General features: G+C 35.0%; 2 protein-coding genes across 2 annotated transcripts; both read left to right on the top strand.

Moving 5' to 3' along the window:
* The first annotated feature begins 1,731 nt into the window (after positions 1-1,731).
* LOC126689009 (uncharacterized) lies at positions 1,732-7,713 on the top strand. The gene is made up of 3 exons (XM_050383981.1): positions 1,732-2,051; positions 2,622-2,695; positions 7,174-7,713. The coding sequence occupies exons 1-3, from the start codon at positions 2,003-2,005 to the stop codon at positions 7,369-7,371; spliced, it is 321 nt and encodes a 106-aa protein (XP_050239938.1). The 5' UTR covers positions 1,732-2,002; the 3' UTR covers positions 7,372-7,713.
* An 870-nt stretch (positions 7,714-8,583) lies between these two features.
* LOC126689000 (U-box domain-containing protein 43-like) lies at positions 8,584-14,500 on the top strand. The gene is made up of 5 exons (XM_050383969.1): positions 8,584-9,455; positions 9,534-10,325; positions 10,810-11,116; positions 11,364-11,828; positions 13,042-14,500. Exons 1-5 carry the CDS (start codon positions 9,003-9,005, stop codon positions 14,145-14,147), a joined length of 3,123 nt encoding a protein of 1,040 aa, XP_050239926.1. The 5' UTR covers positions 8,584-9,002; the 3' UTR covers positions 14,148-14,500.
* Positions 14,501-15,617: the final 1,117 nt, after the last annotated feature.

The following is a 15,617-nucleotide window of genomic DNA, read 5'->3' as shown; positions in this document are numbered from 1 at the left end:
TTTCAAAGTTTTCCAATTATGAATTTAAATGGTTATCTAAAACCCTGTAGTTTAAAGAAATGTGCAAATGTTGTTATGGCCCAAAATAATTTCTATTGTTACTAATATTTCATTGTAGGTGATATTTTTAGTACTATGCCTTAGTTCTGTGATACATATTTAGGTTTTTTTTTTTTTTTTTTTGGGAATTAGTGATAATTTTTCATTTATTCTAATTTGATATTTACACGTTTGTCCAATAATATTATGCATTTTGAACTACTAATGCATCTAAGAATGCCATGAGGGATTTAGATAACCATTTAAATTCATACTAGCCTCTGAGCACGCGCTCACGCACGTGCTTAGAGGCTCTTCTATTTTTTTTTTGGGTAAGGGTTAATAATTTGCATCCATTATAATTTGGGATTACTACATTTTCCAATAAAAAAAATACCTAGAGGCGTGATAAGTATTATGTGTGATGAGTATTTTGTCCTTAATATAATTCTGCAACTTTAGGTGATAATTCTCACCTATTTATCTTGAATAAAGCTGCATTTTTACAGATTGCATATTTAGGTGATATAAATGACTATGTTACTACATCAATAGCATGGGAAACTCTTATGATACCTATTTTGTCAAACTTGAAAATATGTCATTACAAAATGAAATACTTATTCTGTCAAATCTTGAGTAAGAAGGAATAAGAAAAGATGGAAGTGCCTAATTTTAAGGGATATGGATAAGTATCTAAAATTAAGGAGTGTTTAAATTAGTACTTTTACATATCTAACCTTATTATTTAATCTTTTTAAACATATGAATTTGAGGGTATTTTGGTACAAAAATGATGAAACCCTAAAGAATCATGTTATTAGTAATATAGACTAGCTTCTGAGCACGTGCTCACGTGCATGCTCAGAAGCTCTTCTATTTGTTGGGTAATGGTTAATTTAGAACATTTATTATAATTTGGGATTACTACATTTTCCAATCACAAAAAAGGCTTAGGGGTGTGATGAAAAATTATTTCACCACACATAATACTCATCACACCCCTAGGTTTTTTTTGTGATTAGAAAATTTAGTAATCCCAAATTATAATAAATGCTCTAAATTAACCTTACCCAACAAATAGAAGAGCCTTTGAGCATGCACTTGAGCGCATGCTCAGAGACTAATATATATATATATATATATATATAAAACCGAAACTTTTCAAGCTTCCACAATTTTCCATGTCAGCATATCATTAAAAAAATAATAATAACAAATAATAAAAAAAAAAAAAAAAACCATTCCTTCTGTTTCCCTTTCACAAATACCTTTCCCTTTCACGAATGCCATTCCTCCTTTACGAGCTAAACCATTCCTTTTGTTTCCCTTTCACAACCTTTCCCTTTTACGAATGCCATTCCTCCTTTACGAGCTAAACCATTCCTTCTGTTTCCCTTTCACAACCTTTCCCTTTCACGAATGCCATTCCTCCTCTACGAGCTCTTCTCTGCCTTTTCCTTTCCACGGCAATACCAGACCTTCCTTCCACACGAATACTCTGCCACGATCCAACTATTCCTCCTTTACGAGCTAAACCATTCCTTCTGTTTCCCTTTCACAACCTTTCCCTTTCACGAATGTCATTCCTCCTCTATGAGCTCTTCTCTGCCTTTTCCTTTCCACGGCAATACCAGACCTTCCTCCCACACGAATACTCTGCCACGATCCGACCCAACAGACCAAGGCCGATTTTTTTCCACGGCAAGACCCAACGATCCGACCCAACAGACCGATCCTCTACCTCTTCCTTTCCACGGCAAGACCCAACGATCCGACCCAATAGACCGATCCTCTGCCTCTCCCTTTCCACGGCCAGACCCAACAGCCCGATACCGATCCGACCCAACAGACCGATCCTCTGCCTCTTCCTTTCCACGGCAAGCCCATTGCCACAGATCCCACCATACCCATATCCACTTCGCTCAATTTCCACTCTTCCCCAGCCCATGGCCCAAGAACTATGTCGGTTGGCAATGCAACCGACCCAACCCATCGAGACCGGCCCAAAGGTATTATCTTATATACCTATAATATATATATATATATATATATATATTTTTTTTTTTTTTTCTGAATCCGAACTCTATATAGATTAGGACTCTATAACTATATATATAAACCTTGCACAATGCTTTTTTTTTTCACAGCTATTCAATTTCTAGGTATGCTTTTTCTTTTTTTCACGGCTATTCAATTTGTGTGGAAACTGAGCTATAGATTATTTTTTTACCCTAGTCTATTTTGTATTCTATAGTTGATTGAATTGTAGTTTTTGTGCACACACTTAGATAATCAATTTAACTTTTTTTTGAATTTTAGTTCTATTGGTCAATTTGAATTGTTTTTGTGTGGAAACTGAGCCACGACTATTCAATTTGTGTGGAAACTGAGCTATAGATTATTTTTTTACCCCAGCCTAATTTGTATTCTATAGTTGATTGAATTGTAGTTTTTGTGCACACACTTAGATAATCAATTTAAGTTTTTTTTTTTTTTTTTTTTTTTTTAAATTTTAGTTCTATTGGTCAATTTGAATTGTTTTTGTGTGGAAACTGAGCCACGGGTTTGAATTTGTTTAGTGGAAACTGAGCGAGGTGGAGTTATCTGCTTGCTTCCTAATAATCTTAGCGAAATTGGTGTGGAGTACGTTGAGGTTAGTTATTCATTACATTGTTCATACTGAATTTTTTTTTTTTTTTTTACATTGTGTTTAAACCAAATACCAATCCTTATATTTTTAATAGTCTCAAGTAGTACCAAATATCAATCCTTATATTTTTAATAAAAGAAAATCAAATAGTATCATTGTGTGTCAAGAGTTTTTTTTTTTTTTTTTTTTTTTTTTTTTTTTGTTGGCTGTATATATGTGTACATAATATTGATGTTTGTTGGCTGTACATATGTTTTTGTTATTGGCTTCGCACAAAAGTTTGATAGAATTCCTAAATAATGTTCATATGGTTGCTGTTTTAAATCTGCTTTTATCATTGTGATGAAGAAGTTGTTGTATATATATTTGTCTTCTATTAATGAGTTTTATGGTTGCTGTTTATTACATACGTGGTGAAGATCTTTTTGGAAAAAATTATTGCTTTATGCAGATTGGAATTTTAAGCCATGTTTTCTTAACGTCACAACTAATAAATTATTGCATGGGTTCTTGACTATATCTATCCCCATTTGGATTGTTCCTCCTTTTTTATTATTTTTTAATTTGCTTCTTCCTTTACAACGACTCAACTTTCTCACACACAAACCTCCTGACCAACGCAATCATTAAACCTACATTAGTATCTGTAGGAGCGTTTCCAATCATGATTCTAGGCAGTATTTGGTGGCATATTGAGTTCCTGTTGGGTTTTCATTGTTGGTGGGAAAGTAACTTTTTCCTTTTTATTTTATGAGAAGAGTTTTTGAGAAATTCACTTTTTTTTATCACTGAAATTCAACATATTACCTACAGCCATCCAAAATTAATATAAGAGTTTAATTCCTGTTTGTTTATATATTCTTCATGGATATATAAAATAATGATTATTTTATAGTTTAAATCATCAATTGCCATTTTTAGTTTGTAGATTTTGGATCATGTTGAATTGTATGGTTCCTTATTTCAAAATTCCAAACCTTTACATAAGATTCATTGAGACAAAAGATCAACCCCTGAGTAATACCATTAAAAAAATTACTACGATGTTAAAACATATTAGAATAGTGAACTCCCTTCTACCATGTTCAAATAATGCAGTAAAATGAGACTTAAATTTATATTGCTAAAATAACTCTCTTTTTCCCCTTTTGGGTATTTGGATTAAATTGGTTTGGGTATCTATCTATTTTCAATAAGGCTGAGGAAAACTACTATACAGTATTAGACTGAAATTCATATTGGTGAAATAACTATTTTTTTTCCCAGTTTTGCTAATTACCTACCATGAGTCATTGATTTCTCTGTTGACATTCTTATGCCACAACAAAATGTTTTTCTCTTTTTGATATACATTAGATAGGCTCAGGCATTAGGACAGAGGTTAAAATATTCATGAAAGTTATGCCACTATGTTCATATTTATTTTTGTATTGTAGACAGTTTAGCCTCACTATACGTACTTTATCTTTGAATCTTATAAGCTTACAAATAGATGAACGACAATACCTTCTTTGATCTTGAAATATTGCTGGTATGTCTTGAGCCAAGTAGAAATTATTTAATCTTGCAATCTTACTTATTTTAAGATAATATCTAATACCATTCTCATCCTACATAATCATATTTAACTGAGTTATATTTTAGATCAAGTTACATTTTCAACAACAAATAAATGCATGTGTATGTATTATGCAGGACTCTGCACCATAATACGTTTGAACAATGCAATTTGTTTTAATGGCTTTTTAAAAAAAAAAACAAATAAAATTTAGTTACTGTAGGGATTGTTTTATATATCTTTCAGTTCAATTATAGGAACATGGTCATGTTTATATGTCCTACTAAAGTGTCCTTATAAAATCTCACCTTGCCAAATCATGCAATTATTCTTTGAAACTCTGTCTCCATCTGTGGCGGTGGAGCTTATTCCTTACTCTTGGCTTTTGCACTATACCTCTCCCTCCATTCAACATTCTACTTCTTCACAAGGCCTGAGATAACTAAGTGAAGAATTTGTGAACATTCTTTGAGGTATGAGGTGAATACTTCAATAAAGCTATTAATTCGTTATGGTTTCTTTGTTCTTAAAAAAAAGTATTTCTTTACTTTTACTGCCCATGAATATGATGGGCTTATAATGGATGGTCATAATATGAATTTTTTTGCCAATAAATCTCGGAAGTGAAATCCATGACTTTGATTCTTCAATTAGGTTTGTGATTACTATTTATATAGATATTAGTTGTCCATTCATGCTGTTTTCTAGGATTCCCTCCTTAATTTATCTCAAAACTTGAATAATTGTTAAATTTTGCTTTAATAATTTAGGAAATGGGAGGAATTTGATAATGGAATTGTAGTATCATTTGTTCAATCATGAAAGATTATGTTTTTCATGTTTGGCCTTCATTCAATGTAAATAGAAAATCTATTTCAAAGTATACAATTAACTGGAGCAATGAAAATTTATTCAAATAAAACTTAGATAAGAAAGTTGAATTTTTGTAGAAGAGTTGAGTGATTGGTAGGTAATATATATATTCTTCAAGTTTAATTGTCTTTTGTCAAGTGGAATGATCATCTATTCTTCATGGATAGGATTAATTGTCTTTTGTCAAGTGGAATGTTCAACGACAATTGCTGCTCTTCAATTGTTTTCTCTTCACATTTAAGTGTCAAAGGAACTTTTAAAAAATATACATGAGAATATAGACATTATCCATCACCAACAACTTTAACATACCCCTGTTTTGTCCTCTATATTTCTGTGAAAAACTCAATAAATCGTCATGTTGGTCATGCCAAACATATCAAAAAATATATATTTCTAATCCAATATTAATAGCTTTTTCTTCTGTAAAATCTTCTAAGGTTAATGAGCTATGGTCTTTCCTCTCTTATGGCATTCATTTATAAGTAAGCATTTATAATCACAAGTAGATTGTTTGCTTCCCACCAAGAGAGTTTTCTGAAATAAGTGAAAATGCTTCCACATGCTGGTATAAATTAATTTTTTTTTTTTTTGTAGTCTAGCTCTTTTATATCCTTTTTTAGGGGACTTCATATGAATTTGTTGATTGCTCCCATGGTAAACAACTCTGGGAACTGTGTAAAGAGAAGTATGAACCACTATGGCTTAAAGGGGGAAACCACTGTGATGTGGAGCTCATATTGAGCAGAAGATTCTTTCTTCAAAATTTGTGCTTATAGTCAAAAATAGCATTTTCTTTGTATTGTACATATCTACAACATACTATGCCCTCTAATCTAGACCTCTTACTGATTACAGTAATCATTTCATTGAAACTTCAATGTACTTTTTTTCCTAATGAATCCTATGCATTCCAGGAGAGTATAACTTATTGTCAACAAGTGGAACAAGAGTTTATATTGATTTGGACATTCCTGAGACTGCTGAATTCAAAGATCAGTAAGTGCTTTGTTTTGGATTCACATTTTTAATATATTTATAGTCTCTACAATACCATGTCTAATATCTTTATGTAACATAATAGGTTGGTGGAAAATAACCAACCAATAGTACAAATGCCCAAGCAATTCAAACCACAAGTATCAATTGAAGAAGAGATGAACACCAACAAAAGAACCATAAGTGAAATCAAAAAAGTTATGTGGGAGTCTGATAATAAGGTAAGAAAAAAATATACCTTCAACAATAACTTTGTGTACTTTAGACTTGCTTTTACAAAATTTAACTATAAAATTATAAATTGATTGATATTAAATTCAATTTCTAGGAAACGATCTTTACCTGTGAAGGAAAGATTATAAACATTGACATAGATCGTTCTGGTTGGTACTTTATCTCTTGCGAAGTATGTCGTAAAAAGGTAAACTCAAAAGATGAATTTTTATGGTGCAACAATTGCAACAAAAAGGCATGCTTCCCAATCCCAAGGTACACAAAATGAAAATGTTATACTTTTTATATTAAAATACACAACAAATAATATGATATTAACATTATATATGTCATTTCTTTTATCAGGTATAGAATTCAATTAAAGGTTAAAGATAGCTCAGGAATGGCCACATTCATTTTATTTGATTCAGAAGTAGAAAAATTACTCAACATATCAGCCAAAGACCTTTTGAATAAATCTTTAGAGGTGAGAAAGTCGAAGATAAAATTAGTATTTAATATTTACTACTTTACTTCAGTGTACAATTTGAAAAATGTTACTTTTGTTAGGAGTCCAATGAAGTCATCCTTCTTGTGCAAATAGAAAATCTGAAAGGAAAATAATTTGTTTTCCAAATACAACTAAATAACTTTAATCTCAACTATGGATGGGAATTCTACACTGTCAAGAAACTTTTTGACTCTTTTGAAGAAACTGACAAAGCAATTCAACTTGATAAAATGACAGAAGTAAGTATTATTTAATTTAGCAAAATTAAAAATATGATATTTAAGATGTATATGTTGTAATACATTCCTCAACCTGTTCTATTGCTAGGTTTACATCAGTGATACTTCAAATGAATGTAGCAACAACTTATCAATTGAAGAAGAAGGTGATTGTACAAAATTTCAAAAACTTGATGTTCAAACCAATGTGCAACTCACACCAACATCTGTACTCAAGGAAAACAAAAGAGCATATTCAGGGACTACTACAAAGCAACAAAGGAAGAAGATACAAAAAACACTTTAAAGTTGTCTTTCAATCTCTAATATTTTCTATGCACAATTTGGTTTTAATGAATTTGTGATTTTGATACTAGAGACGTATTGGAACAAAGGAAATCTTTTTGCTTTTATACACAATTTGGTTTTAAAGAATTTGTGATTTTGATACTAAAGACGTATTGGAACAAAGGAAATTTTTTTGCTTTTATGCACAATTTGGTTTTAAATTGAAACATAGAGGAATTAAACTCTTATATTTAGTTATTTGAGGATTTCTTTTAGTATAGCGTTAACTGTTTGTCTATATACATTTCATTTCTAAATATTGTAGTATTCTCTTTACATTTAAAAAACTCATGAGACTCAATTTGAATTGTAACTTATCATGTTTAAATAATTTATTTTGAATTTTAAGTAATTAATATTTGCATTGGTATGTTGTTGAGATTCAATAGTTGTGTCTTTAAAATCAAGAGGAATTCAAAAACAATATCTAAACTTCAACGTTTTTTAAATATAATGAATGCATTGAATATTTAGTGGAAGACATCAAATAAATGAAATTGAAAAAAAAAGAATGTGCTACCAGAGAATCAATGCTGAATTCCAATAGCTAATGTCACATCATTTGGAAAAAATTGGTAGCTTTCCCGTGCATCGCACGGATTTGCGACTAGTATATATTTATTTTAGAAACATTCAAAATCTATAAAACTTTGTAGGTATTCGGAATAGGATTTTTATGTTGTGACAACGGGAAGCTCTTATATTATTTGATGAGGTTAAGAGTTTTGTATCTCAACTAAGTTAGCACATTTTGACGTCTTTAACATTCATGTTTAAATTCTTCCCTTCCAACTATCAAATAATAAAATAGATGGGAGAACACAAAATTTTGAGAAATTTGTTTTTTGTTTTTTTATTGAATAAAAACTTAATTAGAAAAGAGAGAAGAAGATTCCAAAAGAGGAGAGAGTTTGATTCTATTTATGTTTAAAGCTGGAACTACCAAGGTCAGTTGAGCAAAATTGCCCATTGGGCCAAAAGATGGACAGAGCTATTTCCTCCCAGTACACAAAAGAAAAAAAGAACTTCCCTTTTGTTTCGAGACTCAAATTTCTAATTTCAAGTTATGTATAGAAAAATTAGGAAAATGTATAATAGACCATGTTCTTTAGTTTTTATGTAGTTACCAAAAAGATATAAAAAGGGAACAAAACTTTTTTTGTTTTTTCAAATATCGGACTAGCAGTAGCACAAACAAAAAAGGAGCAGGCGAAAATTTGGATCCGAATGAATCAACACGTCCGGGTGAACTCGTTACTCGTCCCCTGGACGCGGCTGCGCCATTTCTTTTAAAAAAAAGTTAACGTTGAACCAGAAAGTCCGCGGCTTTAGTTTTAAGTCAAGCTTTGACTCTTCCTTCTCCACATTCCACAACCTCCAACGCGGTACTATTCTCTACTCAATAACTCAACACACAACTCAACGGAAGAGAACAAATTCAAACGCGAAACAGAAAGAAAGAGAAAATCAAACCTAACGTTATCCTAAATCCATTATCCTCTTCTATATCAGTATCACCGATCGACTTCAACCAACTCTCGCCGTGCCTTTCACTCTTTGACCTGACCACCATGCCACTCTCCCCGTGAAATGACGTCAGCACCACCAACGCCCTCGTCGGCGTCAGTTTCAGCCGCGATTGACTCTATCCAGCAATCGCTCTCTGAGCTCTGCCCCACCGGGGACCACCAACCTCGGTTCTACTTCGACAACCCTCGGCGTTTCTGCTCCTTCGCAAGCCGCCTCCAGTTCATTCTCCAACAGCTCCTCCGCTCCTCCCCTTCGCCTGAGTCTCTCCCCGCCGCCGCACTCACTGCACTCAAAGGAATCTCTGCCGATCTCTCTGTAGCCGCCGATGCGGCTTCGCTTTACTCCAAACGCAGCAAGATCTTCGTCCTCGTCAATTGCCGATCGCTCTGCGATTCTCTCCAAGAGCGCACTTCAGCCATAGCCAATTGGCTTGCTTTGCTCGACTCCGACCTCCCCGATCTCCGCAAAAGAATCGCCGATCTCTCCCGAGACATGAAGCAAACTCAATTCACTGTAATTTTCTCTCTCGCTCGCTCGCTCTAATTTCTCTGCCACGGCTGTTGATTTTGATTTTGATTTTGATTTTGGCAGGTAACGGAGAACGAGGAGAGAGTGCATTGTACGCTACAGAAAGAGGGACAAGGAAGACGAACAAGCAAAGCAGTACAAAGCGCCATAATCATGGACTTAGCGCGAGCTCTAGGGATTGAATCCGATAACTATTCCGAGTTATCGGAGCAAGTCAAGCTCTTCAAAGACGACCTAACGCGTTCCAATTCGATATCCGAGAGGCGGATTTTGGTCTCTCTGGAGAGAATCTTAAGCAACTGGTCAGTTCAGCCGGACATCGTTGCGCCGACACTGGACTTCGATTTCGAAGACGACGCCGCTCAGATATCGCCGTTCAAGAATTTCCTGTGTCCTTTAACCAAAGAGGTGATGAAGGATCCCGTGGTGCTCGAGTCTTCTCAGAACTACGAGCGCACCGCCATTGAGTACTGGTTCGAGCGGTGCATAGAGGACGGTCGTGATCCGACTTGTCCAGTCACCGGACAGGTGCTCAAGTCGTTGGAGTTGAAACCGAATATCGGATTGGCCGGAGCAATTGAGGAGTGGATTAGTAGGAATATTGAAATTCAGGTTAAGACCGCAGTGCAATGTCTTAGTGAGGAGCCTGTTGCAGTGGAAAACATTGAGAGAATACTGGATAGTATCTATAAGGTTTCGGAAGATTATCCTAGTTGTAGATATAGAGTGAGGAATGCTGGCATTGTTCTCCTCATTGTTAAATTGCTTAGGAATTGTTCCAAGAGTATAGGGACGCATTTGAGAAGCAAGGCGCTTATGACTTTGTTTAGCATGGCTAGAGATGAAGAAAGCAAGGTGAGTTTTTTCCAAGTCTTTTCTTTAAAATTTTGCAACTATGAATTATTGTTAATCTAGAGATGTTGGTGATCAATGATGAGAAACTAGTTTGAACTTTAAAGATGCACAATGTGAAATATGCACAGGGATTAGTTTGCAAGTTACAACTATGTGAAATATGCACAAGAAACATCTTGAATCATTGCTGATAATTTAATAACATTGTGCATAAGTTATGGAGAGAGAGAGAGAGAGAGCCATGAATATAGTTGGTATGCAAATTAAAAAAAGGAGTGGATGTTAAGGTTGTAAGTTCAAAACCCACTAGGTGTGTGTATAACTTACCAATTAAAAAAAAAAAAATGATACTGTAAGACTTACATTGATCTTTGACAAAGTATGTAATTTTGTTCCCCATATGCAAATATTTGTATCTTTTAGGGCCTTATGGTCTCTGTTCCTACTGTTGTAGTTTCTGATGATATGTATAAAATATTTCTAGAAAATAATGCTTGAAGAGGGTATCACTAGATTGGCCATACATGGTCTTATTGGGAGCTCAGAGAAAGAGAGAGAGTATGCTGTGAAGTTATTACTTGAGTTCTCTAGTGATGAAGCTTGTTGCACAAAAATTGCATCAGAAAAAGGTGCATTAGTTCTTCTCTCAAGCCTGGCAGGAAATCTGGAGCATCCTTCTTTATCCAATCTAGCTGAGGAGGTGTTGAAGCAAATGGAGAGGGTGGAGGAAAATGTTCAACCTTTAGCAGCTGCTGGGAGATTTGAACCCTTACTTAGTCGGCTATGTGAAGGTATGTTTTATGAAGTTTTTGTTTCTGTGGTACATAATTATTATATGTGATACCATATATGTTAAGAGAATACAACATTACTTTGTAACTAGTAACTACTATTTGTTTCTACGTAGAGCAATTGAATAGTATGCCAGAAAGAGGAGTTTCTTGAAATATTCTTTTTACTTATATCAGTTCCACGTAGTGTATAATAGATTTTAGAATCATATATCTTAATTTTAATGTGGAGCTTTTATTGGAACAGCTTCTGATGATGTTAAAATAGAGATGGCATCTATTGTGGGAAGGATGACCTTGACAAATAGCAGTAAAGAACAAATTGCTAGGCAAAGTTCAAAAATACTAGTTGAATTACTATCTAAGCCAGAAGGAAGGGCACCAAGCTTGCAAGCACTGTATAATTTGTCAGGGTTCGATGATAATGCAACCATCCTTGTTGACGCTGCAGTGCTTCCAGCTCTTATAAATATTCTGTTTGAAAATCAGGATGATTCTCCTGATTTGAAGGAATTGGCTGCATCTACAATTGCCAACATTGTTTCAAATCCAGGACACTGGGAGTTGGCATCCATTGACAAGAAAGGTCATTCAATGCAGTCCAAATCATTTATATTTAGGCTTTTGGAGCTTCTATCTGCTGCACCCGTTCAATGTCAAGCACCCATTCTCCATATCCTATATGGAATTGCATCGTCTCCCCAAGCATCAGGTAATACCTTGTCAACAAATTTAATTCTAAAGAGAATATATTCCCTGTCACCACGACATGCCTTCATTCATATGCGTCTTGTTAAATCTTTCTCTGGTTAATTTCTCATGATGCCAATGAGCTCTAACTCGAATGACACTTCCTCCTCTCACAATAATGGGTGGAGGGGAGGTGCTGAGTTTATTTGTGTAACTCACCCATAAAAAGATAGCATTGCCTCCAATCATTATATGTCCGATTTTTATTTGTTTGATCTATTTTATTCCATAGGAAATGAAACTTAAAAATAAATGTGGCTGATGCTGTTGAAGGCCTTCATGTTGGTTTGATGGTAATATTAGGAAGCTATACTTTTTAAAATTTTCCATACATGAAATAAATAAATCCTGTTTACTTATCTTCTCAAAGGTGGCCTGTCAAAAACAATATAAAAGAAGCAATGTGAATTTTGAATTACAATAATTTTTTCAACTAAAATACCCTAGTCTTCTACCATGATGATTATGAATAGGGGATGTCCCTTCCCGGGCATGATGTTGGTTTTCACTCAATATGTCCATCAGCTGATGCTATCAAGACCCTGTTGGGATTAAGGTCAAGCTATAGCTGAACTGACCTAAAGAGAGTGTCTGTGGCCTCTGTACTGTTTAGATCTTTTAGACATTCCTCAGTAGGTAGGGGCTACTATATTCACAGTTAGGTAGAGTCTTCATGATTGTCCGCCCTCCTCATCATTTTTCTGTCTCAAAAATTTTATATATATAGTGGTTGTCAATCTAGTTAGTTCCTAGGACAATGATGGTGTTCATGATTGTCCATCTTTATATTCTCAGCTATTGTTCTTAACCTCCGGATGTGGAATCCTTTTCCTTACTTTTGTCACTAAATTACCATTATGATCGTTAAATCTTGCTACTTACATAATTATGGCTGTTTTTATGTACCTCAAATTGCAAAACTGAATGCGCAAGATATTGGGATTCATGGTACATCAAATATTTGCAGGAAATTAGATTAACTTTTTATAAACTGGGTTTCATATTTACAAGCTAAATTTATTTAGGGCTGTGAGAGGTTGAATACAATTGTAGAATGGAGACATTTCTCCTGCAATTGTAAAATGCCCTGTTATGTATGACAACAATACCTTATAGAATGGAGATTCAGATTCATAATATTGTATTTACAGTAAACCATGTTTTATATTTTGCAGAATCGGTAGCATCTCATGTAAAATCTGGGGAAGGCATCAAAACCATCATATCATTTCTTGAACACCCAGAAGTTGAACATAGAATTTATGCTTTCAGACTTACAAGAGTACTCTCAGAAAGGTTTGGTCAAGATTTAGCAAATGAGTTGAGACCTAACAAGCTTCCCTTGTTGAAAGACAAACTCTTAGACAACCAATCTACAGAAGGTGAGCGATCTGATGCTGCTTGTATACTTGCTAACCTTTCCCTATCAGAAGATGAAGTGAAAACACTATTAGGTGCTAGTTTTGTGAAATGGACTGTTACTACTCTCAGAAACCAGAGCCGCAGCTCCAATGTGAGGATTTCTCGACCAGCATCAAGCATGGCAGAGGGGCTTCTTGGACTTTTACTTCACTTTACAAGGAGTCTTGATTCGCAAACTCTTAGTATTGTGAAAGAGCATCGCCTTATGACCATTTTCTGTGGGCAGCTTGGTTTTTCTTCAAAACCAAGAGTGAAACAACTAGCTGCCCTTGGATTGAAAAACTTGTCCGAATGCGGAAGGTCAGTTACTTCTGGGGACGCAGAACCACCACCTCCCCAAGGATTCTGCTCTTCCTTAGTGTTCATGTGTGGGAGGGCTTCAAAGAATCCTTCTACATGTCCCATACATGATGCTGCATGTGAAGAAGATAGTCAGTTGTGTTTGCATAAGAGCAGCTGTATCAAACCCCTGGTTGAGCTTCTAGCAGATGAGGACACTGGTGTTCAGATTGCGGCAGTGGATGCACTTTCCACACTAGTGTCGGATACCTCTAACAATTTCAAGAGAGTAGTTGAAGAGCTTGAGCAGCAGGGTGTGATCGATGCCCTGATCACTCTTTTCACAGAAGTTCGACCGGGAGAGCTTCAAGAGAGGGCAATTTGGATGATAGAGAGGATTCTGAGAGTGGAAAGCCAGAGTCAACGGCTTGGGCTTAATCAGTCTTTGGTTAGGGCATTGGTGGAAGCCTTTAAACATGGGAGTGCCAATGCAAAGAGGCATGCTCAGGATGCGCTTACCAACCTAAAACAGATATCAGGTGTTAGTGGCAAGGCGTCTAGTCAGACTCGGTCACGGTAGTTGCCAATGAAAAAATGTTGGTTCTACACTTACACTGTGACTGTGTCAATGTATAATTAAACCATAAATCTCACCCTGTATAGTTAGTAACACAGGCCTAATTGCATTCATTGTTATAAGGAATCACCGTTCAAAGTGTCAATTTCGTTCTTCATCAATTGTGTGAGAGAGGTGTTTTGAGCACCCTTATAATCTGAGATTGGTTACAATGGCCTAGGATGGGTTGGACTTCCGACTTTACGGCCCTCTTACATATTAGGGTAGTAGTTTTCTAGCTTATGATATTGTAATTGGTTGGGATTGGTTCATAGTGTAACACGTTTGAATAAAATTATACGCACCAATTTATTTTATTTTTGATAGAAAGTGCAATTTTATTGAAGAAAAGGTGAACAAGTGATTACCTGATCGATTGACAGGCCCCTAGCACTCCTTACCATCTGTGCCTTTTTTACTTGTCCACATTGCATGGGCCTCGGTTTCAGCTTCCTCACAGTATATCTCATTCAAGACAACCCATTTGATATCATTGTATTGTCAATAAAAAGATTAAAAAAAAAAAAAAAAAAAGGAAATGTGAGTAAAATTATATCTGAATTATTTCTTCTCTAGTGGTCATCCACTACTTTATATTATTTCTAACACTGAAAACGCATATCACTCTTTGTTATATGTTTCTCAGTTTTTCTCCGTTTCTATTTTGGTGTTACAATGCCTCTTGAAGTACATATTTATAGAGGACAAAGAAGAGAAATTGAAGGGACAAAGCCTTAATTGAAAGGCTTTTTCCACCCCTAATGAATAGATCTTGTCTACCCTAAAGAATTAGGGTGGATGGCTTGTCAGTCTCCCATGCGAATGAACAAAGTATAGAGAAATATATTTAACACTAGTGGATATGTATCAAAGTGTTCTACATATCCCTTTGAATGTCCATTTATATCCTCCAAGTTTACAACAAAAAGATCCACTAGTTCCCATATATTTTGTAAGATGGATTCAATTTTACTATTGACAACATCTTTCCAGGAAAGTGTCTAATGTGTGGACATTGCTTACTTGAAACTTTGAGATTCATTTTTTTATGATTTTGATGTTTTTGTCCTCTTTTTGCATCTCGGTTCATCATTATTCCCCTTTGTTGATGCCCACTTTGGCAAGGAGGCCCAATAGCAAGAAGAAGTCCAACAATATGAGAGGAAAAAAGTTAATTGAGAAGAAAACCATTAAACCCAAATGACAGGAATAAGGAATCATAGGCCTAGAAAATAGTAAATGGGCCTCAAAGAAAACAAACGGGCCCAAAGGATCCTAGAGAAAGAAGTAGTAAACCCATGAGCATTATGAGAAATAGAAAGCAAGCAAGGATGGGCCAAAAAGACCCGAAATAATGAATTAAGTGAGTAAGGGATTGGTGGGAAAGCCCATAAACTCCAAGAGTAAAGGATATGGTCATTTGGGCCGGGGAAG

The sequence above is a fragment of the Quercus robur genome, chromosome 1, assembly GCF_932294415.1.
Source record: "Quercus robur chromosome 1, dhQueRobu3.1, whole genome shotgun sequence".
Lineage (NCBI taxonomy): Eukaryota > Viridiplantae > Streptophyta > Magnoliopsida > Fagales > Fagaceae > Quercus > Quercus robur.
Note: the sequence above shows the minus strand (reverse complement) of the source record. Positions and strands in the feature narration are given on the sequence as shown.

Bases quoted from the DNA above. Each gene is read 5' to 3' on its own strand.
- LOC126689009 (XM_050383981.1), top strand. From the start codon at position 2,003: ATGTCGGTTGGCAATGCAACCGACCCAACCCATCGAGACCGGCCCAAA. The intron at 2,052-2,621 runs GTATTATCTTAT...GAATTTGTTTAG, and splicing joins CCATCGAGACCGGCCCAAAG to TGGAAACTGAGCGAGGTGGA. The intron at 2,696-7,173 runs GTTAGTTATTCA...TTCTATTGCTAG, and splicing joins TTGGTGTGGAGTACGTTGAG to GTTTACATCAGTGATACTTC.
- LOC126689000 (XM_050383969.1), top strand. From the start codon at position 9,003: ATGACGTCAGCACCACCAACGCCCTCGTCGGCGTCAGTTTCAGCCGCG. The intron at 9,456-9,533 runs GTAATTTTCTCT...TGATTTTGGCAG, and splicing joins TGAAGCAAACTCAATTCACT to GTAACGGAGAACGAGGAGAG. The intron at 10,326-10,809 runs GTGAGTTTTTTC...AAATATTTCTAG, and splicing joins CTAGAGATGAAGAAAGCAAG to AAAATAATGCTTGAAGAGGG.